At 39.6% G+C, this 25381-nt stretch overlaps 1 protein-coding gene across 1 annotated transcript in view; it reads left to right on the top strand.

The window, feature by feature from the left end:
- MYO1B (myosin IB) overlaps positions 1-25381 on the top strand; it is a 215487-nt gene that overhangs the window by 123439 nt on the left and 66667 nt on the right. Inside the window, exons 6-9 of the mRNA XM_006864054.1 lie at positions 4376-4422; positions 10958-11021; positions 20203-20301; positions 21666-21769. Of these exons, the coding sequence (XP_006864116.1) occupies positions 4376-4422; positions 10958-11021; positions 20203-20301; positions 21666-21769 (314 nt within the window). The remainder of the gene's footprint in view (positions 1-4375; positions 4423-10957; positions 11022-20202; positions 20302-21665; positions 21770-25381) is intronic.

Genomic DNA, 25381 nt, shown 5'->3' on the forward strand with positions numbered 1-25381 from the left:
GCAATACGTCATTTGATTTCTTGACTGCTGCTTCCATGAGTTTGATAGTTGATCCAAGAAGAATGAAGTCCTTGACAACTTCAATTTTTTTCTCCATTGATAAGAATGTTGTTTATTGGTCCAGTTGTTACATGCCATGAAGTAAGTTCCGATTCATAGCCACCCTGTACAGGGTTTCCAAGGCTGTAAATCTTTACAGGAGCAGAGAGCCTCATCTTTCTTCCACGGAACAGCTGGTAGTTTCAAACTGCTGACCTTGAGATTCGCAGACCGGTTTAACCACCATGCTACCAAAGCTCCTTTATTGGTCCAAGGGGGAGGATTTTTTATTTTCTTTACATTGAGATGCAAACCATAGTGAAGGCTGTGATCTTTGATCTTCATCAGTAAATATTTAAGTCCTTTTCACTTTCAGCAAACAATATTATATCACCTGAATATTGCAGGCTGTTAATGAGTCTTCCTCCAATCCTGATGCCATGTTTTTTTTTTTTTCATGTAACCCAGCTTCTCAGATTATTTGTGCATCATACAGGTTGAATAAGTATGGTGAAAGAATACAACCCTGTCGCACACCTCTCTTAATTTTGAACCCACATTCTGTACGAACAATTGCCTCTTGGTCTACATACAGATTCTTCATGAGCACAATTGATTGTTCAGGAATACTCATACTTCGCAATGTTGTTCATAGCTTGTCATGATCCACACAATCAAAAGACTTTGTGTAGTCAATAAAGCATAGGTAAACATCTTTCTGATACTCTCTGCTTTCAGCCAAGATACATTGGACATCAGCAATGATATCCCTTGTTCCACGGCCTCTTCTGAATCTGGCTTGAACCTCTGGAAGTTCTCTGTCAATGTATGGTTGTAGTCGTTTCTCTATTACCTTTAGCAAAACTTTACTCGTATGGAATATCAAAGATATTGTCCAATGATTTCCGCATTCCGTTGGGTCACCTCTCTTTTGGAATGGGCATGAATATGGATCTCTTCCAATCAGTCGGCCAGATAGTTATCTTCCAAATTTCTTGGCAGAGATGAGTGAGTGCCTCCTGTGCCACCTCACTTTCATGAAAGATTTCAATTTTTAGTTCATTAATTCTTGGTGCCTTGTTCTTTGCCAATTCCGTCAATGCACTTTGGACTTCCTCCCTGAGTATCATTGGCTCTTGATCATATGCTGTCTCTGAATATGTTCTTTTAGACGATGACTGCAACACCATTCCTCTTCAATTTGTCATTTCTGGCATAGTAAACCATGTGGTTGTCAGATTCAAAATGGCCAATACTAGACCATTTCAGCTTACTCTAATACCTAAGATATCGATGTTTATGTGTTCCATTTCATTTTTGACAATTTCCAATTTTCCTTGATCCATACTTCGTACATTCCATGTTCTGGATGTTTACAGCTGTTTCTCTTCATTTAGAGTTGTGCCCTATTAGCCAATGAAGGTCCCTAGGGGTTTACTCCCACCTGCTTTACTCCATTTGTGTCATCACGGTCAACTCTACTTTGAGGAGGCAGCTCTTCTTCAGTCACATTTTGAGTGCCTTCCAACCTGAGGGGCTCATTTTCCGGCACTATATCTGATGGTGCTTTTCCGCTATTCATAAGGTTTTCAGTGACTAAATATTCGGAAGTAGTTCGTCACTCCTTCTTCCTAGTCTGTCTTCATCTGGAAGCTCATCTGAAACCTGTCCACCACGGATGACCCTGCTGGTATTTAAAATACCAGTGGTATAGCTTTCAGAATCACAGCAACTCATAAGCCACCACAGTAGGACAGACAAACTGAAAGACGTGTGGTGGTCTTTGATCCTTAGGCCTAGCCTTTCCTTCCCTTCCAAGGATGCCTGAATATTGAACCATAACTGAGACCCTAGACACATCTGCATGCTTCAGTTTCTCCATTTGTTACCAGAAGACACTGCACAAAATAATCCCCAGCTAGTGAAATGATAGTCATGAAAATACTTTAAATTTTTGAGAAGCACAAATCAAGTCATCTCATGTTATTAATCCTTCCTCCCCTCAATGCTTCAAACAACAGAGAAACTATCTTAGAAAATGTTTATATTTTAATCTTTGACTTTTGTTTTCTGTCTTTTGCCTTAAAACTAGGGAGCCTTGGTGGCATAGTGGGTTATGGGTTGAGCTGTTAAATTTACAGTCAGTGAGTGGTTCGAATCCACCAGCCGCTCCACAGGAGAAAGATGCGTCTTCCAGATGCTGTAGAGATTGACTGCCTCAGAAACCCTACACAGGATGGCACTCTCAGTTGGGACACAGCACACAGCAAAAACAATGACATACCTAGGCTAGATATAGCCAGAGTCCTAGTGTGGGACTGTAAGATAGGCACTGGACTGTTATCTGCAAGGTTGGCAGTTCAGACCCACCACCCACTCCTCGGAAACCCTATACGGGGTGACTGTAATTTGGAACAGACTCCAGGGCACTTAACTAACATAGACTGTGGGGCTCTTGTGTGGTGCTGTAGGATAAACACTGAACTGTTAACAATAAGATCAGCGGTTCAAACCCACCAGCTGCCTCTCAGAAACCTTGCACAGAGTCTCTGAGTCAGAACTGACTGAACTGCACTTAACAACAACACACCTAGGCAGTAGTTTTTTGTCTGCTTGCTTTAAAAATGCAGTGATCTAAAGGAGAAGCACTGTGAAATGCCATAGCTTGCATCTGTGGTTGGAATCTGGCTCTTTATTTGATGGTATTTGAAACTAGGCTTCATTGCAGGAAATGCAAGCAATGTCTACTGTGGGCATGCATTATCTCTTATGGGAATGCTATACTACTTTTTCATTGGAGCTGCTACTGTAAATGAAGATTTTGAACAATGAACTTTACAAAAACTATCGGAATGTGTCTCAAGTGTTCTATAATGGAATGCTTGTTTTTGATTCTGGGGCTGACAATAAAGAACTTCACACAAGAAAGAGCTGTTGTTTGTTAATGTGCAACGCCTATTGGTTTGATGAAAAGATGATTTATAGTCTGCGACTGGTGCCCTGAGTAAAGTGTTTTTGAAGCCTTTCTTTCAATTGTCCTTGACCTTCAAACCACAATCAACTGCCCTCTATACCCCAACATCTCAAATTAGCTAACTTGGCTACCTTACATGTTCACACCCACCACAAAGTACTAGCTTATGAAAACACACACACAAAAATGCCTTGGTTTTCATGACAGCCAGGTCAACGTTCACCATTATCGAGCTTGCCTATATTAAAGCCTTTTAGCTGGTGGTGGAGAGAAAGTTCCTGGGTAGTGTAAATAGTTAACAGGCTTGCCTGCTAATTAAAAGGCTAAGGTTTGAATTCACCCAGAGGCACCTCAGAAGGAAGGTCTGGTGATCAACTTCCAAAAAACTAGTTATTGGAAACCCCCTGGAGCATAATTCAAATTAGGCACACATGGAATTGCCACCAGTCAGAATCAACTAGTTGGAATGGTTTTGTTTTATTTTGGTTTGAGCATTTGCTGTCATGGTTTAGATTCATTTGCCCTTACCTTGAGCACAGACTTGGAGAAACAATCCTTTTCCCTTAAGATTCCAGGATATTACCTGTTTTAGACTGGGGCAGCGCCAAACACATGGTTCTTATGTGTCCTCATTTAGAAGGGAGGCTTGTTGGGGAGATTCCCTCTCCTGGAAGCTGCTAAGATGGGAACCAACTTGTGTTTTGTATTATGTGCCAATTTGATTTTCTTTATTTCCTGGAAAGTTTCACTTAGATCTGTTGCATATAAACTAATGAAACTCTATAGCAATTTTAGCATATTAGAAAGGACTTTAGTTTCCAAATCTCTTACCTCTCTGTATTTCAGAGTTGTATAGTTATGTTTAAACTGCTTTATTTTAAAAATCATTTAAACAGTTTTAAGTTTTTTATGTCTATTTCCATAACTTGGAAAACTCATCAAGTTCTATAAAACTTTGGATAATATTAGTCTCTGAAAAAGCCTTATTCATTAATAACTATGATGGAAAAGTATTGAAGCCTGGCCTGCTGGCCACTAAATTAACTACTATTTTAAAGAACTTAAAGGTGTGGGATTTAACAAGATTAGATCTACAATAATATATGAAGAAATTTCATGAATCATACATAGAATGACTCTTTTTTTAAAAACTTACAACAAAAACTGAAGACATTTGCAACTTATTAAAGACTTCTGTTAAGTATATTTCCATGGAATTTTTGGACAGAAATGTTATTGGTACAATAACATTCCAAGATTTATGGATGTCAAATATTGTATCTGCTGTCTTCTGCTTCAAATAATTTTCTGTTAATTTTAGTCATGCATCTTTTTTTTTTTTTTTTCCCCCTCCCATATTAGCTTTTGGAAATGCCAAAACTGTGAGGAATGACAACTCCTCTAGATTTGTAAGTATTTGTGTAAGCATAAGCGTTAACACTAATATTTAGCCCATGTATGTTTAAACAACCAGTAGATGTTTAATGTTTTCTAATACACACATTTTCAAAAGAAGAACTTCATCTCTATTGAAATGCTGGAAGTGTTATAAGGATTATGGTTTCTTTTTTGGAATTTTACTTCTTAATTTTTCTTGGACCCAGGCCTTTTTTTTTTCTTTTCTTTTTTGATTAGCTCTTTTTACCATAGATCCTATGAATGGTAATTTAAATTAAGCTATTTAGAATTTTCTTATTAGTGTTGAGTGTATTCGACCCCACTTTTCACACATCTGAGTTTTGGTATTTGGAAACTATAATTGAAAAATTAGTAAAGTAAAACAATTAGAATTTTTGGTGTCAAATTTGGGCACTCTACATGTTTAGTCATTTTTTTCTGTGGGACTGAAAACGATGGGGTGGATTTGAAAACTTTATAGCAGTAAAATTAATAAGCTTGGCATCTGATGGTAGGATGTAGGACTGAGAATAGTAAAACTGGAAGCTAACTAATGTTTTAAGCCTGGTCAAGTTGAACAGTGTTCATGTGCTAATAGAAACCAGGCTTGGTCCACCTCCCTGGTCTCCTGTGACATCTCTGGCATTCATCCTGCACATCTGCTATTGGACCTTCTGAGTATGAATGAGTTTTCAAGAGTCTGGTCTTACAAGGACACACTCACTGCCAGGAAAGAGCTGGGGGAAATGTGTGGAATATAATGATGGTATTTTGACATCAGACCCTTTTTTCTATAGTTTCACCAATTTTATAAATTTTTGTAATAGAAAGTCATTTGTAATGAGCAATATTTTCACCACAAATGACAGACATGCATTCCTTGTGTGTGCCACATGGAGCCATGTTTGATAACCTTCCCGCCTTTCTCCTCTCCTTCTATAGTCCCGTTACTTTTTCCTCATTAAGGCAAGAACATGGCCAAAAGTGGAGATACTTTTGATAGTTTAGAAAGTGAAAGACGAAGTTTCTAATTCTAAAACTGAATTTTTTTCCAGCATAATTTTCATTGTCCCTTAGATAGTTAAAGTGGATTTGATCCATGCCTTTTCCTGTTTTGATAACATGGCTAATCTCATTATATAAATAGAATTCAAAGTGGAGTGTGAGCAGGAAAGTAATTCCAATAGATCAAGAGGTTCTAGTGAATAGAGATTGTATTTTAGCTGTTTGCAAACTATGCACTTATATCCATATGTTTTTTTTTTTTTAATGATTGCAAATATACTTAGTATATAGACCATGAAAATGCAGAACAATGCTTAAAGGATCATTACTACTTAGTAATATTTGAAATCTCCGGAAGAACTTGGCAGGTGCTTTGGCATATTAAGTAACTTCAGAAGAATCCTATTATAGCATGTGTATTAGGATATGAGAATAATACCTGATTATAGGCAAACTCCTTTCATGCTCAGTTGTGAGTAATTTCTCGGCCTTGTACTCTGTAAATTTAACCAATACTATGACGTGGCTATGTAAATTTAACCAATACTATGACTTGGCTCTGGTAGCGTAGTGGTTACGAATCGGGCTGCGAACCTTAAGGTCAGCGGTTCGAAACTACCAGCTGCTCCGCGGGAGAAAGATGAGGCTTTCTACTCCCATAAAGATTTACACCCTCGGAAACCCTGTACAGGGTCGCTATGGGTCGGAACCGACTCGATGGCACTTAACAACAACAACAACAATGACTTGGCTAAACCTAGATTATAATTTTATAGTAGGATTCTACTGTCTTTAAATTTTCTACTGTATATAATACTAAATTTAAATACATAGAGTCCTACTATAAAATTGGAACCTAGGTTTAGCCAAATCATATTATTTTTCAAGTTACAGATTACTGTATATAATGGAGTCCTGGTGTGGCGTTGTGGGATAATGCACTGGACCGCAAGATCAGTAGTTCAGTAGTTCAGATTCACCACCTGCTCCTTGGAAACTCTATTCCAGGTCGCTGTGAGTGGGAATGGACACTAAGGCACTTAACAACAACAATCACTGTATATAATGATGGTTTCTAAATTTACTCCTCAGAGAATGGCAGGTTCTTCCACTATGTTTGACTGATCAAGACCCACAATGAACTTCTTGATCCTGGGACATCTGATAGCTGCTACCATATCACAGTTAAAGTTGCCCACCATACTGGGCATCTTCCACGAGTATGCTGGGGAGGTGCCTCATAGTGCCACTACCCCCCCCCCCCCCCAACCCAAACAGCTCTAGTTTGACTGGTTTGACATACTGAGCATCTATTAAGAAAGGAACCCACTGCTTTTGAAAAACGATGAAGCTTTGAAAAATCAGTGTGCTCAACCAAAGCTTTCTGAGAGGGAGGTATGAAGGAGCTTCAAAAAGTTTGTGGAAAAATTCCATCATCTTTGAATTCCATTTCCCCACAAACTTTCTGAAACCTCCTTGTGTACGTTGAACATCTATATGTCCAAAGAGCTGAGCTAGGCCCTGGCGAGTTAGAAGTAAGAAGAGAACCTATGAGGTTAGGGACATTACATTCAGTCAGGATAAAACAAAAATACAAAATGTATTCAATTGTTTATCATCTGTGTTTGAGTGCCCGCCTGGTTTCCCTCCATCCCCTCTGAGGGCCCCCAGTCCTTTCTCCAACAGCAGTTGGAGTGACCTTTACAAATTTAAGGTCCCTCTTGCATGTGGGAAACAACGCAAGCTCAGCTCATTCCCTGCAGACCCCCCCAGCTCTTGCTCACTCTACCTCTGCCACAGGGGCATGCTTCATGGTTGTTCCCTCTGTATGCTGCACACATGTCGCTTCTAGGTCTTTCCTGGGCCACTTTGTGACTTCAGCCTGTTTTGGTTATCTTCAGACACTCATTAGTCTGTGGAATTATTGTATTCTGTTCTCTTGTTTATGTGTCGGCTGACTATGGCGAAATACCACAGGAGCAGGTGTCTTGTTAACTGTGGTCACCCAGTGGTTAGGACAATGCTGACATCATACATAACTCTCAGAAAATATTTACTGATGAACAAATACCTGTGTTTAAGAAGACTGTAAACTAGTAAGGGAAACAGCATGTTTAAAAATAATTATAACACAACATCTCAAATAGTAAGTTAGCAGTTAAATACATGAAGTATTCAGATGAAACCTTACCGTTGTCCAGAAAAGAGAAGCTGGAGGAGTGTGGGGTGGGGCCAGTCCTGAGTGGCCTGTAAGATGTAAATGTGCCAAAATCAAGCCGGAGGAACTGGCATCACAGCGTGAGGATGCCTGAGGAGAGAAGCCAGAGGGGACCAGCATTTGCCAGAATTAATGAATAGAGCTCAGGTGTGGGAATAGAAGTAACTGGAAAGCTGAGTCAAGGCCAAAACTTGGGAAGTCTCAGGTTCAGGGGCTCATATTTTATTTTGTAAGCCCTGTGGTTATTTCTGAGTGGACGAGTGACATTGTCAGAAACAAGCCTTTAGGAGAGTAATTGGCATGTGGCTGAACCAGTAAAAGTGCCAATCCGGAAGTAACTGCATTCTCATTGCTGCCCAGTAGTCTGCTTATCCCTGGTCAACTTCCGTTTCTCTTCTCTATAGTGTTTATTCTATGCTCCTCAATCCTCCTTCCCTTTACTCTCAGCTGACTGACTGTATTACCCTTACTGCACAGAAGTGACAAACATAGCAGCAACAATGCCAGCTCTTGTACAGAATGAGTTCTGCTTCCTGATGCCTCACCTGTACATATACCTGTGCACACAGCCTTCTACCCCACTGGAGGACTTTCCACTTGTGTCCACACAGCCTCCTGTACCACAGGAGGACTCTCCACTCCTGTGCACAAGCCTTGTGTCCCACGTGAGGACTCTCCACTCCTGTACACACAGCCTCCTTTCCCACAGGAGGACTCTCCACTCCTGTGCACAAGCCTTGTGTCCCACGTGAGGACTCTCCACTCCTGTACACACAGCCTCCTTTCCCACAGGAGGACTCTCCACTCATGTACATACAGCCTCGTTTCCCATGGGAGGACTCTCCACTCAGGTACACAAGCCTCCTGCCCCACTGGAGGACCCTCTACTCCTGGCTTGCTTTCATCCCTTCACCTATTCTCAAGACCCTGTTACTGCCTCTGCCTGGGGACCGCCTTTTATGTAAATGATCCCCTTCTTATGTGACCTGCCTCTAAATCTTCTAAAGTTCCCATTCCTCCCTGATTTCAAAATTGCTTTGCTCCACCATCATGGAGGTCATCACTGGCCACTCAGTTGCCCAGACCACCTTCCTAGACTTTAACAACTTGGCCTCTCTCCTCTATTACCTCTCACATCCAACCAGACCCTGTTTTTGTGACTCTTTGAGCCCTCTCAGATCAGTTTACTTTACCTTGCTCCTCCTAGGCCAGGTGGTATTGACTGTTAACTGAAAGATCTCCAGTTAGAATCCACCAGCCACTCCATGGGAGAAAGATCTGCTCCTGCAAATGAGACTAGAGAACCCTATGGGGGCAGTTCTACACTGTAACCGGGGGTTGATCAGCACCTACCAACAGCAATTAAATCCATTATCATTTCTCCCTAATTATTGTGGTCACTTCCTATTAGATATGCTTGGTCTTGCTTCTCTGCAGTGGGTTCTCTGAACCCAGAGTGACCTTGTAAACAGGCAAGTATGACCAGGGCATCCTATTTAAGAAACTTCAGTAGCATCGCATTGCTTTTAGGAGAATGTCACAAAGTCATGCTGTGACCCAGCTCTCTCTCTCCAGCCACATTCCTCCACTCACTGTCTTATCAGATGCCAGGTCTTATGCCTACTCCTTCCCTCTCTCCCACCTCCTTCCCTGGCTGACCTCCAGGTATTTTGGGTTTAAGTCGAGATGGACTTCTTGAGGAAATCCTTCCTGCCCAACCATGGCTTCCTCTTCTTAGCACCATGGCCCACTGTCAGATGTACTTTTTCACCATAATGCTTATTTACCACACTAGACTGTCAGCCCCTATGGGGCAGGAGTGGATCTTCTTTCCTTTGTGCCAACTTCAGTATCAGACATTTACTGAATGCATAGACTGACAAGGGCAGGAGACATTTCACAGTGAAAAAGGAGAGGGCAAGGGAGGAAGCATGAGCTAATCGGAAGTTATGAATTGCATTGCATTGTTTACTGAGCACCCTCTGATCATGTCTCTTCTCCCTTCAACATTATTTTGAAAGTTTAAAGAGTCAACAATTCTTAGGGAGAATTATTATAAACCATCTAGCTGACTGTTGACTGAAGTGGTGGTGGTGGTTATATGCCACAGAGTCAGTCAGACTCATAGTGACCCTGTACTAGGTTTCCGCGGCTGTAAATCTTTATGGGAACAGAAAGCCTCATCTTTCTGCTGAGGAACGACTGGTTAATTTGAACTGCTGACCTTTTGATTGGCAGCCCAGTTCATAATCCACTATGTAACCAGGGCTCCTTGTGGACTAAGGTAGGAAATGAAACAAACTAAAGATTTCAATGATTAGATCAGCACACTGGTTTCCAAAGAAGAAACAGTTGTTAATACACACACACACAAAGAAATTTTCAATAATTATTTTTTTTTAGTGTTTTATTGTGAATTATATGATAGTTTACATGGGAGAACATTAGTTTTACATTCATTCTATTGTATATCCTTTCGTTGCCATGGTTGCAATCCCCTGCATGCATCATTAACTAACCAAAGGGTATACCCTGCAAGCCTGCCCCCTACACTATCCCCACAACCCCCCAGTCTTCAGCACACAGTCGCTCTCCCTCTCTGGATCTAAAGTCCCCAGCTGCTCCATCGCTCCACATCATCATCTGTGTCACTGCTTCTCTGGGTAGGGTCCTGCTCTTGACTCTTCTCCGTTAATGGTCCTAGGGACCTCTGCTCCTAGACTGGAAAGTTAATCACTCCCTTCCTTGCTATAAAATGCCTACGTTTACATTTTCAACCCTCACAATCAGTCCTGATAACAATTATTCACTATTGTATCACAAGAGACCCATCTGCATTTTATTTCATCAGCTCCGCCTAGACAGATTGGATATTACTAACTAGAGATTCTGCCTTCCTCCAGGCCTCCTGGCTCTAGGTTCCCTCTTGAAAGCTTGTAAGTCAGTCACTTCTTGCCTTTGTAGCCCCTCCCCCCTCCCCATTTTGGGTAGCCAGTGTCCAAGTTGCCCATCCCTGTCTACTCTGTCCACAAACTTTTTGAAGCCCCCCATACATGTTCTTCACAAGTTTGAAATCCTTATCTGAAATGGGAAAGCTTCAGGATGGCTGAGATCTGTTCTTAAATAATGCTATGTTAGCTGTGAGCTAATGGTTTATTTAGTATGCACAGTGTATGGAGGTATGTTTTGTTTTGGTTGTGTAAGCTGTGCCATTCTTATTGACATTGAAACAAATGCTATTTGTGAAAAAGATAATGCTATGTGATTTTTTTTTGTTTTTTTTTTGGATGAATTTGAGAACTTACAGAGTCTTTCTTTGGCAGGGCAAATACATGGATATTGAATTTGACTTTAAAGGTGATCCACTAGGAGGAGTGATAAGTAACTGTGAGTATTTTACTTTATCTGTTTAAAGAATGTTAGAATAGTAGAACACGTATTTATAATTGAACATTTTAGATACTGTGGGAGTTAGGTTTTATAAGAAACTATTTCCTTTTCTTGTACTTAGACTATTAACCTTTGCATTTCAGAGTAATTTATTATATGATGTAGTTTATAAATTTTCAAAACAATTACTTAAAATCTTTATTGCTAAGATGAACTTTCAGAAGTCTGCTAAAGTGTAATAAGTGTCAGTACAACTATATTTTACAATCTTTAGGTCTTTAGGCTGGTCCAAGTATAAGAAAGCAGTTTGGGGGTCTGTTTGTTTGGCAAATGTAAGATGATGATTCCTGAATCGTCATGTGCTTTGAGGGCCACAGGACTGGATTTTTGTTCCCCCCGATCTTCTCCCTCTTCAGTGCTTATTGGGTCTGTTAGAGCAGTGGTCTGCCTTCTTCTTCCAGTGGTATTTTATGCCAAATCCATAGAGATGAAATGAGTACAAGGAGACCTAGTCTTTTACCCCCAGATGACCCTTCAGAAATTATTAGGGATCCCTATGTCCCAGAGGGTTGTCATATGGAAATTCATGCTTTAAGTAATTTGAGCAAATTGTGCAGCTTTTTTTCCCTGTCATCCCTTTAACTGTTCAATCACAATTCAGAGAACTTCTAGGACAAGAGTTTCCTCATCTTTGAAACAATGGGTTGAATTGGATGAATTCTATGCTTCAGCCTATTTCCAGCATTTTCTGGTTTTTAAAAACAATTTAATTCTCTATTTTAGTTTGCCTGACTTCACACTTTTTGTGCTGTGCTAGTTTTGTAGGGATATATAATTGTTAGAAAAAAAGTCTTGAAGGGAAAGTTTTAATATGCAGCTAAATTGGATAGGATAGTGCTACTGAGGTTAATGGTTTTTTGTATGCCAAACATGGAAACAAAAGTATTTGTGCAAATCAAAAGCTAATAATGGTAATACCTGCCCAACTTGTTAGGTAAGCTCCTTTCAAATAATGAAAGCTGATGAGAGGAAGAATGTGTTTTGTTTTGTTTTGTTTATCAGTGAAGGGTAGTTTTATAGTTCTTTTTATTGTAGAATTTGCAGCTAAACATTCTAAAATAATTCACGCAGTAGTACTCTTGTGTATGCTAGGAAAATAATTAGGGATGATTTTATTATAAGTATTAGACAATAATTTAAACTTTAAATTTTGAAGTTTAAGTTTTCCACAGAAATGTCTTCCTGTCCTCTACTTGTTACAGTATCCATGGAGAATAAATATTAAACACACAGTTCTTTTCCAACGGAGATTAATATATCCTCATGAATGGATTTCTTATGGTGTCTGTTAACATTTGTTTCCACAATGAAATTATATTAAAATGTGTGGTAGTGACAACACCCTGGTATCTCCTAGTATCCTCTGCTCTGGAGAGGAAAGGAATACATTAGTGGTCAGAGGAGGAAATTTCATCCTGTGGAGACTGACTCATGAGTGTTGCTGCCTGCTGGCTTATGAGCATGTAAAGCAATGGATAAACCCACTCTTCTCTAACAGCTGCTTTAAAAAAAGTTAGCTTCTGATAACCCAGAACAAAAATACCTAGTGAAACCCATGCATTGAAATTAGCTAGTTTTATAAAAATAGAGAATTATTCCAGAAATGTCTTGAAAAGAAAGTTTTCATATGAAAACAAATTGAATGGAATAGCATTATTATTTAGGTTAAATGTTTGTCTATGTCAAATATGGGAGCATATTTGTCACTGTTACTGCTATGAAATGGGCAAGAGGTAGCCCAAGCTGGTTGTATATCCTGGAAGTAGAGATGAAAACCTAGTAACTCATCCTTTTTAACAGAGCTATGCTAGAAACTTAGTATTGAACTCACTTGGAATCTAACCTCCAAGGTTAGTGTTTTGAGCAGAGAGGTGATGCTAAAACAGAAAATGGCAACCATTGGCTTCTATAGAGAGAGTGTGGAAGCACATCCAGATGTTTGACTCATGCAAGATACTATTTCCCCGACTTTGTTAATGTATGTTGGTCTCTTAGTATTTATACTTGTATAGTTGAGAATTTGGGATCTAATGTTATGAACAAGAAATACTAGGAAATCTGGTACTGTTATGAATAGTTTCAGGGCTTCTAAAAGAACAACACAGAGAAATACGCACCATAACAAACACCTTATGAATTCAAGTGCACGTATACCTGTGTAAACTGTAAAAGCAAGAGATGGCTGTCCTTTTCACAGTAGTGGATCAGGATGTTGGATCACTGATCTTTAGTGGATCAGGAGCCTATTGTAGTACCTGGCATACAGTGGTGGTTATGTGACGTGGAGTCGGTTCCAACTCATAGCGACCCTGTATAGGGTTTCTGAGGCTGGAAATATTTGCAGGAGCAGAAAGTCTCATTTTTTTCCTGCGGAACCACTGTAGTTTCAAACTGCTGACCTTGAGATTAGCAGCCAGACCTGTAACCACTCTGCTACAAGGCTTGCAGTTGTTGTTCAGTGCTGTTGAGTTGGTTCTGACCCATAGCGACCCTGTATAGGGTTTCCAAGGAGCGGCTGGTGAGCTTGAACTGCTGACCTACAATTCAAATGGACTTTGCAGTCCAGTGCATTAGAGACTTACAGTCGTTGTTGTTAAGTGCCGTCGAGTGGATTCCGACTCATAGTGACCATGTATAGGGTTTCCAAGGAGCAGCTGGTGAGCTTGAACTGCCAACCTTGCAGTTCAAACGGCTTTGCAGTCTGGCTCATTAACCCACAGTGCCACCCCAGTAGGCAATCAGTCAATGCACAGGGGCAGATGCTTCATTAATTGGAGTATACAGATGAGTCTACTTCAAATCCTGGTATGGTGCTGCTGTAGAATAAGCACTGGACTGCTAACACCAAGGTTGGCAGTCTAAGTGCACCAGCTGTCCTTGGAAATCTATTCAGGGTTGCTATGAGTTGGTACCAACTTGATGGCACTTAACAACAACAACAATGAGCCTATCCTTGTAATTTTTATTGCTTTGTCAGTGTGGTTTCTAATGTCCAAATGAAAAATTCGCTTTCTTTGTTTTTGAAATAGGGATAATAATTCTGATTTTATTAGGTTGTGGTGAGGTTTAAACTATGTGCTAACATCTAAGTACTTGTTGTGGGTTAGGTGTTAGGTCAGACTGGTAACTCCAGTGTGGGTGGTTCAAACCCACCACTCACATCTCCAGAGAAAAATGAAGCTGCCCACTCTGTTAAAGATTTACAGTCTCGGAATCCTTATATAGTGTTGTTGCTATGAGTTGACATCAACTCGACAACACATAGCAATGATGAAACAATTGTAAGGCCGTTGATGGAGGCCTGGTATGGAGCTGCAGATCAACTCTGGACTGCTCATTTCAAGCCTGTGGTTGGAAACCTTGTTACAGGGTTGCTGTGAGTTGGAACTGACTCGACAGCATTTAACAACAACATGAGTCCTGTTGGAGCGGTGCTTTAAGCATTCACTAACTGAAAGGTCGGCGGTTTGAACCCTGCAGCTGCGCTGTGGGAGAAAGGTGAAGCAGTCTGATTCTGTAAAGATTAATAACCTGAAAGCGCTGTGAAGCGGTTGTATTCTGTCCTGTACTAAATTGGAATTGAGATTACGGCTGAGGGTTTGGTTCTCTTTTTTAAAAGCACTCGTCTTGGCACATAGTAAGCATGATGATATGATAAATTTGTGCTTTTTTCATTATTAAGTACTTAGTATGCACTCACTGGACTCTTGGGGTAGTGCTGAAGGATCAGCACTGAACTTCAAACCACAAGTCGGAAGTTCAAACCCACCAGCTACTCAGAAACACTATACAGGGTCAGTGGCACTTAACAGTGCCATGTACTTATTTGTTTCTTACCTCTAGCTCCCAACCAAGTAGATATTCTCTAAAGACAGAGCCTTAGCAAAACTATGACAAAGCTGATACTTTCAAGTTTGATTAAAAGCAACAACTTGGACGGTTTCTTTTTTTAAGATATAAGATTAAACATTAAACAAAAGAAGCGTTATCGTTCTATCTAAGCTTTCCTGTTATGTCCAAAAAGTAACATGATACTGTCTCCCCAGTCACGGCTTGCCCTCTTAGTCCTTTTGTGGCAGGCGTAAGCAATGTACGTTTCACTTCCTTCACACCTTGCTCTTAGGGAACTTGTCCTGTGACATGCACAGAAGTACCTGTGTACTGTGGTTTCGCTGGTAATTAGTTAAAATGAAGACCGTCCATAAATGATGGTCTGGTTCTCTCTGTTAATAGAGGGGATTGGTGGGGTTCTGATTTCAGGTTTCTCTTCTACTTACCGATTTACTTTTCACTTTAGAATGCCTTAATGAGTTCATTCCTTCCCTTGTAATTTCAATTTATATTGCTTTTGAAGGGAGTATGACTGTACTGAAATACCTAGAGAGAATAAATTCTTTTCTGGACTAAATCTTGATATTTTGGTCTCCTATGCTTTTCTTGATTAAATCTTGTAGCAGAGACACAGTCAGTAGCCACACAAGTGCTTAAAGCAGAGCAGAAAGTTGGGCCAGTTTTCGCTTTGGCTTAATTCAGGGACACTTTTAAGTAAATTAAAATGGTGAGTCTTTCTAGTGCTTTGAATTTATGTTCCATACTTTTAGTAATTGTTTGATGTGACTTCACGCCATTAGATTACATGAAAAGTAGAATGGGGAATGGTTTTAAGCTGTAGTCATTATTTTGGGACGTACATTTTCCCTGATAGCATTTCTACCTGGAAACTCATAACTTATGAGAAAAGTCATTAAAAAAAACGGTCACAGGAGGCTCTAGGGTAATAGAGTAAATGTTTTAGGTGGTAAAAACTTCAACGGCTGTGTCATAAAAGGTTTCTCATGTGTGATAGAGTCCTTTAGGTGCAGTCAGAGATTGCATAAAGAACAGCGTTTTCCAGTGTTTACAGACATCGCGTGTGTTTCTTGGCTGGAAAATTATAACCCATATTATGGTACCCTTGTCATCTGAAGCTTTGAGTTCTGGCTCTCTTTCTTACTAACAGTGTGGCATGAGCCTCGTTTTCTTCTCTATAAAATAGGGATTTTAAAACCAACCTCAGGATTATGTTCAGGGTTGAGTAAGATAACAAATGAAAAGCACCGAATGCATAATGGAAGGTCAGTAAAAGTTCTCTTTCTGTTTCCCCTTTGCAATTTTCCTTTAAACACAGATGGTATTGTATTTCATATTTGACTATGATAGTCATCACTGATCGTATCAGTGTGTGTGGTTTGAGGAGTGCATTTGCTCAGCATACTTTTCCATATTATGCACAAATGAATATTATTCTTTTAACTCAGAGGTGGTTGTTACCTGCTGAATCGTATAATCATGAAGTGTCCTCACTCTCTGTTGTCAACAAGGTTTTGTTGAAAAGGGACCGAACTTTAGGTTCCTAGTGTCTTATAGTATGCCACACTCACATGGTTTGAAAGTATTATTCTGTATGTAGAAGTACCATAGATGTGATTGGAATGAGATTATTGAATATTGACCACCAAACAATAATTTACCATCATTAAAGCTCCATTATGAAATGAGAAGGAGTCTCTGATGGCACAAACATTTAACCACTTAGTCTCTGGCCTAAAAGTTGGTGGTTCGAACCCAACTAGAGATTCCATGGGAGAAAGATGTGGCCATCTGCTCCCTTAAAGATAAAAGTCTTAGAAGCCCCATGGAGCAGTTCTAGCAGATCTACTCACTCACCTGGTTGCTATGAGTTGAAATTGACTCAAGGATACCTAACAACAGCATGAAGGTTGCAGACAGTTATTGAGCTCTACTTCTTTTTCATATTAAAAAAAAATGAAGTAGTGAGGTGTGGCAAGGCTCTTGTGTTGTTAGATAATGTCACATTTTACACTCACAACAGCCTCATGTGACACAGTAGAACTACTCCATAGAGTTTTCTAGGGAGTCCTGGTGTGGCGCTGTGGGTTAACGCGCTGTACTACAAAGTCGTTTGAACCTCAAGGTCAGCGGTTCAAGTTTCACCAGCCGCTCCTCTGTCGCTATGGGTTGGAACCAACTCAATGGCACTTAAGAACAACAACAACAATCTTTGTGGAAGCAGATTGCCAAGTCTCTTTTCCAAGGATTCTGTGTGAATTCAAAATGCCAACCTTTAGCAGCCACACACTAACTGGTATACCAGCAGGACTTTCCAGGCAAGATTCTAAGGACTATGGAAACAGCCTTGGGGTTATGGGCTTTGACAAGTGAAGAACACATGGTCACTCTACCTCCCCACCCCCTACCGCCACCTCCACATTTCCTCCTCATTCAAGGATCTTGGCATCCCACCTAGAAAAGAGTTACTGCTGCTGGTCTGAGTGGGGAGCACATGTGGCTCTTAATAGACCAAGAGGAAGAAAGTCTTCATGTTTGCAATTGGTGCTGGGCTCATTCCCAAGGAGCTCTTGGCAAGTAGTAGATGAGCAGTAAGTGAAGTGATTGAAGAAATTTGTGCATGAATGGAGGAAATAAACTGTAGCAATTGTGTATATTTTTCATGCAGTCGAGTTGCTGTATTTAAGTCTTGATAAGTTTCCTATTAGAATTAGTTTCTCTGCAAAGAATTGACCTACTCCATGATGGTTCTTTATATGCACCAGATAGCAACAGTTAAGCAGTTCTTGGTGGTAGTTATGTGCTGTGGAGTGGGTTCTGACTCATGGTGAACCCTGTAGAGTTTCCGAGGTTGTAAATCTTTACGGGAGCAGAAAGCCTCATCTTTCTCCTTGAGGAACAGCTGGTAGTTTCGAACTGCTGACCAATTCGTAACCACTACACTACCAGATCACCTTTCGGAGTCCTGGTGTGGCATTGTGGGTTAATGCGGCAGAATGCAAAGCAGTTTGAACTGCAAGGTCAGTGGTTCAAGCTCACAAGCTGCTCCTTGGAAACCCTATACAGGGTTGCTATGGGTCGGAACCAACTCAACAGCACTTACCAACAACAACTGATGGTTCTTCCTTCTAAAACTGTTATTTTTTTAAGAACCCATGGTCACATGATAACTGAAATCATGCTGCATTGGAAAAAAAATATTGATATAAAATTCACTTAACATAAACCATTTTAAAGCAACCAGTTCTATGGCATTTAATGCATCCACACAGCTGTTCAACCATCAGTCCATTAGTCTATTTCTATCCTTAATTAACTATTCTAATTTTACTTTCATTGATTGAAATGTTCAATACTTAGTGATGAATATTCCACACTCTCCTTTTTTGTTTGATCTCCCATATGTTTTTCTAATTTCTGGTTTCTTTCTTTTTTCTAAGTCTACCTTAGATTCCATTTGTGGTTTAAGAACACTAGCAGTCTCCTAAGTCGATTGTGAGCTGGAGATGAAAATGAAAGTCCTGTAGCATCCTACACTGAACAATTCTAACATTTCTGTACTTTTTGCAGTTGACTTAATTTTGTGCTTTCAAAAACTATCTCTTCATTCCTACAAACAATCTCACTTAGTCTACGTCTTTTTGTTCATTGAACTACACCCTTTAACTCTACTGAGGCTCCTCTCCAAATGGCCTATGGATTCCAGAGATAAAAATGAAAAAGTTCAGTGACCATTCATAGAAAGATTACAGGTCTTTCACCCCCTTTCCCCTTGTGTTAATAGTATTTAAATTTCAAGCTACTTGGAAATCAGATGTGTCTGTTCTCTAGAATTAGTGCTCAACAGGAAGATCACTGATTTGGAATTGTATCGCTGAAGTTAGTCTTTTGTAGAGTCCAGAGCCTTCTTTTGTAATATTGGTTAGTGATAATCAGGATTCCTGGCAAAATATTCTCTGCCTTGTACTCTTCTGTCTTCTATATATTGGTGCAGTTACTCCTGTTTGGTTCGTTCATCTGTCTGTGCATCCATTTATCTGTCTTTTCATTTGTTGATAAAACTTTGAAAATTTGATACATCCACAAATTTAAGGAATGAAAAGTTCTCTGGACTCACTGAATGTAGGCTGTCAGATACTTCCAAATTGCATGAGATGCGGACCACTGTACAGGAAATCTGGTTTCCTTATTTCTGGTGGTGTGATGTGTGGTTATAACGTGGAATCAGCATGTGGGCCAGATGGTCAGATTTCACCTTCTAGTTACACCAATGATAGCTGAGTTACTTCAACTCTTGACCTGTCAGTTTTATCATCTGTAAAATAACACTTTTTAAAATGACTGGAAGGATTTAATGAGATGTTTGTAAGCATTTAGCATGTTATCAGATCTCAAAAAGGTTCAGTTTTTTAAATCATTAAAATTATTAAGTGCATCCACTTAATAGGAGCTCTGGGAGCGTAGTGGTTACAAATCGGGCTGCGAATCGCAAGGTCAGCAATTTTTAAAATCATTAAAATTATTAAGTGCATCCATAACCAAATAGGAGCTCTGGTATCGTAGTGGTTACGAATCGGGCTGCGAAACGCAAGGTCAGCAGTTTGAAACTACCAGCTGCTCCGTGGGAGAAAGATGAAGCTTCCTGCTCCCGTAAAGATTTACAGCCTCGGAAACCCTGTTCAGGGTCACTATGAGTCAGAACCTATTCCACAGCATATAACAACAACATAACCAAACAGCTGAATTTCATTTCTGAGAGTTTTAATGTTATACTTTGAAAATTGAGCATCATCTTACAACCTGTAAAACCAAGGGAATTTGTTAAATACTATATTTCTTTAATCAGCTTGTTGAATGTACCTTATTTTGCACCTTTGCAGTTGAAAAAGAACCTGGTTTATTTTGGTGATTTTAGTTAGAATTGCCCTTTTTCCTAAAAGAAGAGCAGTATTATTAGTAATAAAAGAGCAGTAATATTGCTTTATTAATAGAAAATAGAAAATGAAAAAAATGAGGGGAAAAGGAAGTGAAAAACACCCTCTAGTGTTATTTGATTGAGGAGCCCTGGTGGTGTGCTTAGCTGCCAGCCTGAAGGTCAGCAGTTGGAGCCGACCAGCAACTCTACAGGAGAAAGATGTGACAATCTGCCTGCATCAAGGTTCACAGCCTTGGAAAACCTGTGGGCAGTTCTCCTCGGTCCTCTAGGTCATTAGCAGTCAGAATCTACTCGATGCCAAAGGATTTGGGTTTGATTCTTTTCCTTTGTTAGATCTTTTAGAAAAATCTCGGGTTGTGAAGCAGCCAAGAGGTGAAAGAAACTTCCATGTGTTCTATCAGCTGCTCTCAGGTGCCTCCGAAGAACTCCTCAGTAAGTCTTGTGTACTAATTTTGAGGACCACTGCATTTTCCAAAGTATTTTCTTTATAAGTGTTCTATGTGCTTTTTTCCTTCTTCCTTAAGATTATTCCAGGACTCTAGTTAAACTGAAGAAATGGGTGTGTTTGCTTCTAGCACATCGCAGCATTTATCTTATAGCATTTATGTGCAGTGTACGTCTGTGATGGACTAAGAGCGCTACATTGTAGGGAGGAACTAAACATACTTTTAAGCAAAAAGGAGTCCAGTAGAGAAATGGAAACCATAGAGAGCAGTAGAAGAATGCAAGTATAGGAAGATAAATTGCTCAATGAAAATGTAAAAGTAGTGGGGGAACCATCTGCAACTGATACCAAAGAGAACAATTGGACCTTTGGATATTTTAGAGAATTAATATACATCCATAAGGGTAGTCGCCAGTAGCTGCTACTAAGTGATGAAGAGTTTTGCACGTACAGATCAAATAGGAAGAGCTATGGAAAGTCCACAACATTTGGGAAAAAGTCAACCTCGCTAATAATCAAGAAATACAAATTAAAGCAATATTGAAGTAGCCACTATAAATATATTTGCAAAAATTATTTAAAAATACAAAATTGGCAGACTTATTGGGCAGTGGTCTACTCAAATATTATAGGTGCCACTTCTAAGTAAGGACGTCTTTCTGGGGGACTAATTGACAATCCAGAACAAGAGTACTAAAATGATCACATCTGGTCAACCACTTTTCAGAACACATGTTATCAAAATCATTTAAAAGAATATATAATATCTATACCTATATATCTATTTATTACATATGAATGTATATGCAATAACAGTTTACACTGAGGCATTTATAACTGTGGTGCTGTAAGATAAACACTGGACTGCTAACCACAAGGTTGGCAGTTCAAACCTACCAGCTGCTCCATGGGAGAAGGAAGAGCCTAGAGCCTTCTGTTCCTGTAAAGATTTACATTCTTGGAAACCCTATATAGCGTAGTTCTGAGTTGGAATCAACTTGATGGCGGTGTGTTTGGTTTGATGTTAATTACTAAAAACTGAAGACAATCCAATGCCCAATTGTGGTTGTATAGCTAGGCAGACATTATAGTCATAATAAAATGGTTTAGTAAAGATATTTTATATTATGAAAATACAGTAAAAAGCCTTATTCAATAAAAATATATGTATAAAGCAGAGTTTGAACTATGTAATGGTGATTAAGGCAATTTTAGAAAAATGCTGCTATTATTGTCAATTTTTGTTCTGTCGATTCAATACATAATGTGAGAGTCATTTTATCTGATGTGCTAAACGGATGTGATTAGATTTATTGAAGGAATTTACTAATTTTTATATCGGATCCAATAGGTAAACTGAAACTTGAGAGGGATTTCAGCAGGTACAATTATTTGAGTCTGGACTCCGCCAAAGTTAATGGAGTGGATGATGCAGCAAATTTCAGAACCGTTCGGGTAAGATGTAATGCTTTGATTCTACTTTAAAATGGGAGAACATTAGCTTTACATTCATCCTATCGTATATCGTTTCATTGCTATGGTTATAGTCCCCTCTATGCATCATCAAGCAACCAAAGGGTATACCCTGCAAGCCTGCCCCCTGGTCATCAGCACACAGCCCCTCTCCCTCTCTGGGTCTAGAGTCCCCCGCTGCTCCATCTCTCCATGTCATCGTCTTTGCCTCCATCTACGGTATCACTGCTTCTCTTGAGTAGAGTCCCGCTCTCTCCACTTCTTCTCCATTGATGGTTCCAGGGACCTCCGCCGCTCCTAGACTGCTAAGTCAACCACTCCCCTCCTTTTGCTACAAAGCATCTACCTTTACATTTCCAACCCTCACAATCAGTTCTGATAACAATTATTCACTATTGGATCACAAGAGACCTATCCACATTTCCTTTCATCAGCCCCACCCAGACAGATTGGATACTACTCAGTGGAGATTCTCCCTTCCACCACACCCTCTGGATCTAGGCTTCCTCTTCAAAGGCAAAGTATATTTTGAAGGCTGTGTTTTACTCAAAGTTTCCACCTTTTATCAAAAGAAGCTTCTGTATTATACTATCAGATTTAAAAAGAGACTCTTTTTGTTGGAGAGGGTGTGAAAGTAAGGAGTTAGGATTAGAACTGTGGCTAGGTCTAGGCTAGGCCGAGGACTTCATTTAATGTCAGGGTTATGGTAGGAGTAAGACTTGGTCTAGTTTTAGGGTTACAGATAGGTTTATTTTTATTATTTATTTAATATTTTTCTTGGAATCGATTTGATTTCCTCTTCATTTGGAAGTTCTGTAACTACATTATTCCCCCTTTTTCTTTATGTATTTTTTATTTTTGAGAACTGGTATGTCTGGATCCCTATTTTCATTCTTACAGATTTACTTTACTTTGAATACTTCCATATCTGGATTCTGGCATAACACTATAGGATAAGCAGTGAACTGTGAACTGACAGATGGGCAATGTAAACCTACCAGCCACTCCTTGGAAACCCTATACAGGGTCACTATGAGTTGGAACTAAGTTGACAGCAATTACCAAAAACATATCTGGGTTAAGTTCTAGGTGATATTGTCATGAATGTTAGTCTCAGGTTGTTCTGCTGTTGTTGTTGGCTCTCTGTCCAAAGAACTTCCTTTAGTAATTTGTTATAAGGTTTACCTGGTTTTTACAAATTCTTCTTATTTGTTTATTTGGAAATGTCCTAATTTCCCTGTCATCTTGGTGTTGCAAGATAATGAACTAGACCACAAGGTCAGTTTGAACTGCAAGGCTGTCGGTTCAAACCCACCAGCCACTCCTTGGAAACCCATAGGATCTCTATGGGTCAGAACTGACTCAACAGTACTTAAAAACAACAACAACAGCAACATTTGATAGATAATTTTGCTGGGTATATGATAACTGGTTGGCAATTTTTTTTTCTTTCAGAGTTTTATATATTTCCCATTGTCTTCTCACCGGCATAGTTTCTGCTGATGAATCAGAGCTTAGTCGTATTAGTTCTCTTTTTTACATAACTTTTGGTTTTTCCCAAAATATTCTCAAGATTTTGTCCTTGCCTTTAGTTTTGAGAAGTTTGCTTATAATATGTCTTGGTGATTTTCTTTTGAGGCCTATCCACAAAAAAAGAAATGAACTCCAGTCATTTAACTTCTTGAATGGCCAATTTCTCATCTTTCATGATGTTAGGGAAGTTTTTTTCCAGCAACTTTTGGACAATTTTATGGTTTTTTTTGGTGGTTGTTGTTTTTTTTTTCTTTTTTGGTGTCTTCCTGTTCTGAAAACCTGATCACATATAAATTATTCTTCTTGAATTGTTTTTGTTAAGGTTTGTTAAATGTATACTCATACACTTAACACCCGTCTCCTGGTGGATGTGACAGAGACTGTAAGTGTGAATGAAGTTTTCTGTTCACTTTTTGTGTACTATAGCGTGGATTCACATGACTCCTGAAGCATGGGTGGTATGTATAGACCCCAGGCAGAGCCAAAGCTGTGCGGGACAGGCTGCCACTGCTCACTGGGTTGGCTAGGGCAGAGACTAGACACGTCTCCAGCTATGTGGAGAGCACAGGAACAAAGGAGAACTCCATCCCTCTTGCTATAAACCATGTCCTGTGCCGGAAGGCTGCTGTATCAACAAGCCACTAGTTAAAGTTCCACTCCACACCTGCTGACAACGCTGCTCTTTTTCTTCTCTCTTGCTGCTCCTGTTCAACTTTCTCTTCCAGTGGGCACTCAGTCCACCTCTTTGTCCTGTCTTCTGAAGCTCAGGGTTCCGGCATCGCCATCTGTATCCCATGTCTTTGTTGCAGAGGATCTGTCCAGTACATCTGCCTACTTGTCACATTGTCTGGGAAGTGAGATGGGCTCTTAACGTTGTATTTAAATTCCTAATGTTTTCATAGCCAAAGATCAGTAATTTCCAAGTGTGAAAACTGCCCAGAGATCATTAATCAAAGTTGTTTTTGATACAGAAAGGCATGTTTTTATGCATTTTAGAAAAATCATGTATAAACCAGAATGATTAGCATTTCACATTAATTAGAAAAGAAAATTACTTAACGTAGTACTCTTATTTTTGCTGTTTACGTGTCACTTTAGAAATCACTTCTATTATGATATGATTTGATATCTGAGATTTCCTTTCAATGACACAGCTGGTGGGAATGAGGTGGGGGTTGAATTATGAATAAAACAAGACTGACATCAGTTAATTGCTGACACTGCATGAAAGAGATGAGGGACTTCTTGCTTGTTCTTTCTACTTATATATATGTTTGAAATTTTTCTTATTCCTATTGTAAGAATGTAGCATATAATCACTAAAAAGAAAACATCAGCTGTTTTTTGAAAAGCAAACATCTCTTAGAATATGATTTTGTCTTAGTCTTGAGTTCAGTTCTTTAACCATGTTGCCTGGCATATCACTGTTGTTGTTAGGTGCCATCAAGTCAGTTATGACTCATAGCAACTCTGTGCACAACAGAACCAAACACTGCCTGGTCCTGCGCCATGCTTAACAGTTGTTGTGACGTTTGAGCCCGTTACTGCTCTCACTGTGTCAATCCATCTCCTTGAAAGTCTTCCTCTTTTTCTCTGACACCCCCTGTTTTACCAAGCATGATGTCCTTCTCCCGGGATTGGCCCCCTTCTGATTATATGTCTGAAGTATGAGAGACAAAGTCTTACCATCCAGGCTTCTACATAGCATTCTGGCTGCACTTCTTCCAAGACAGATTACTTTGTTCTTTGGGCAGTCTGTGGTACTTTAAAAATCCTCCCCAAAAAAAAAAATCAAAAGCCTCCAAACCTCCCCGCCTTTCCCTAATTGGTGGCCAAACTTCAAAAGCAATTGAAAAGAATGAAAAAAACAAGGGGAAGAACAGGGGCACCTTAGCCCTCAGACTGGTACCTTTGTTCTTGGATACTTTAAGGAGGTCTTTTGCAGCAGATTTGCCTAATGCAATATGTCCTCTGATATCTTCACTGTTGCTTCCATGAATGTTGATTGTGAATCCAAGCAATATAACATGTTTGACAACTTCAGTCATATTATTGGCATGC

This window comes from Chrysochloris asiatica, unplaced genomic scaffold (genome assembly GCF_000296735.1).
Source record: "Chrysochloris asiatica unplaced genomic scaffold, ChrAsi1.0 scaffold00059, whole genome shotgun sequence".
NCBI lineage: Eukaryota > Metazoa > Chordata > Mammalia > Afrosoricida > Chrysochloridae > Chrysochloris > Chrysochloris asiatica.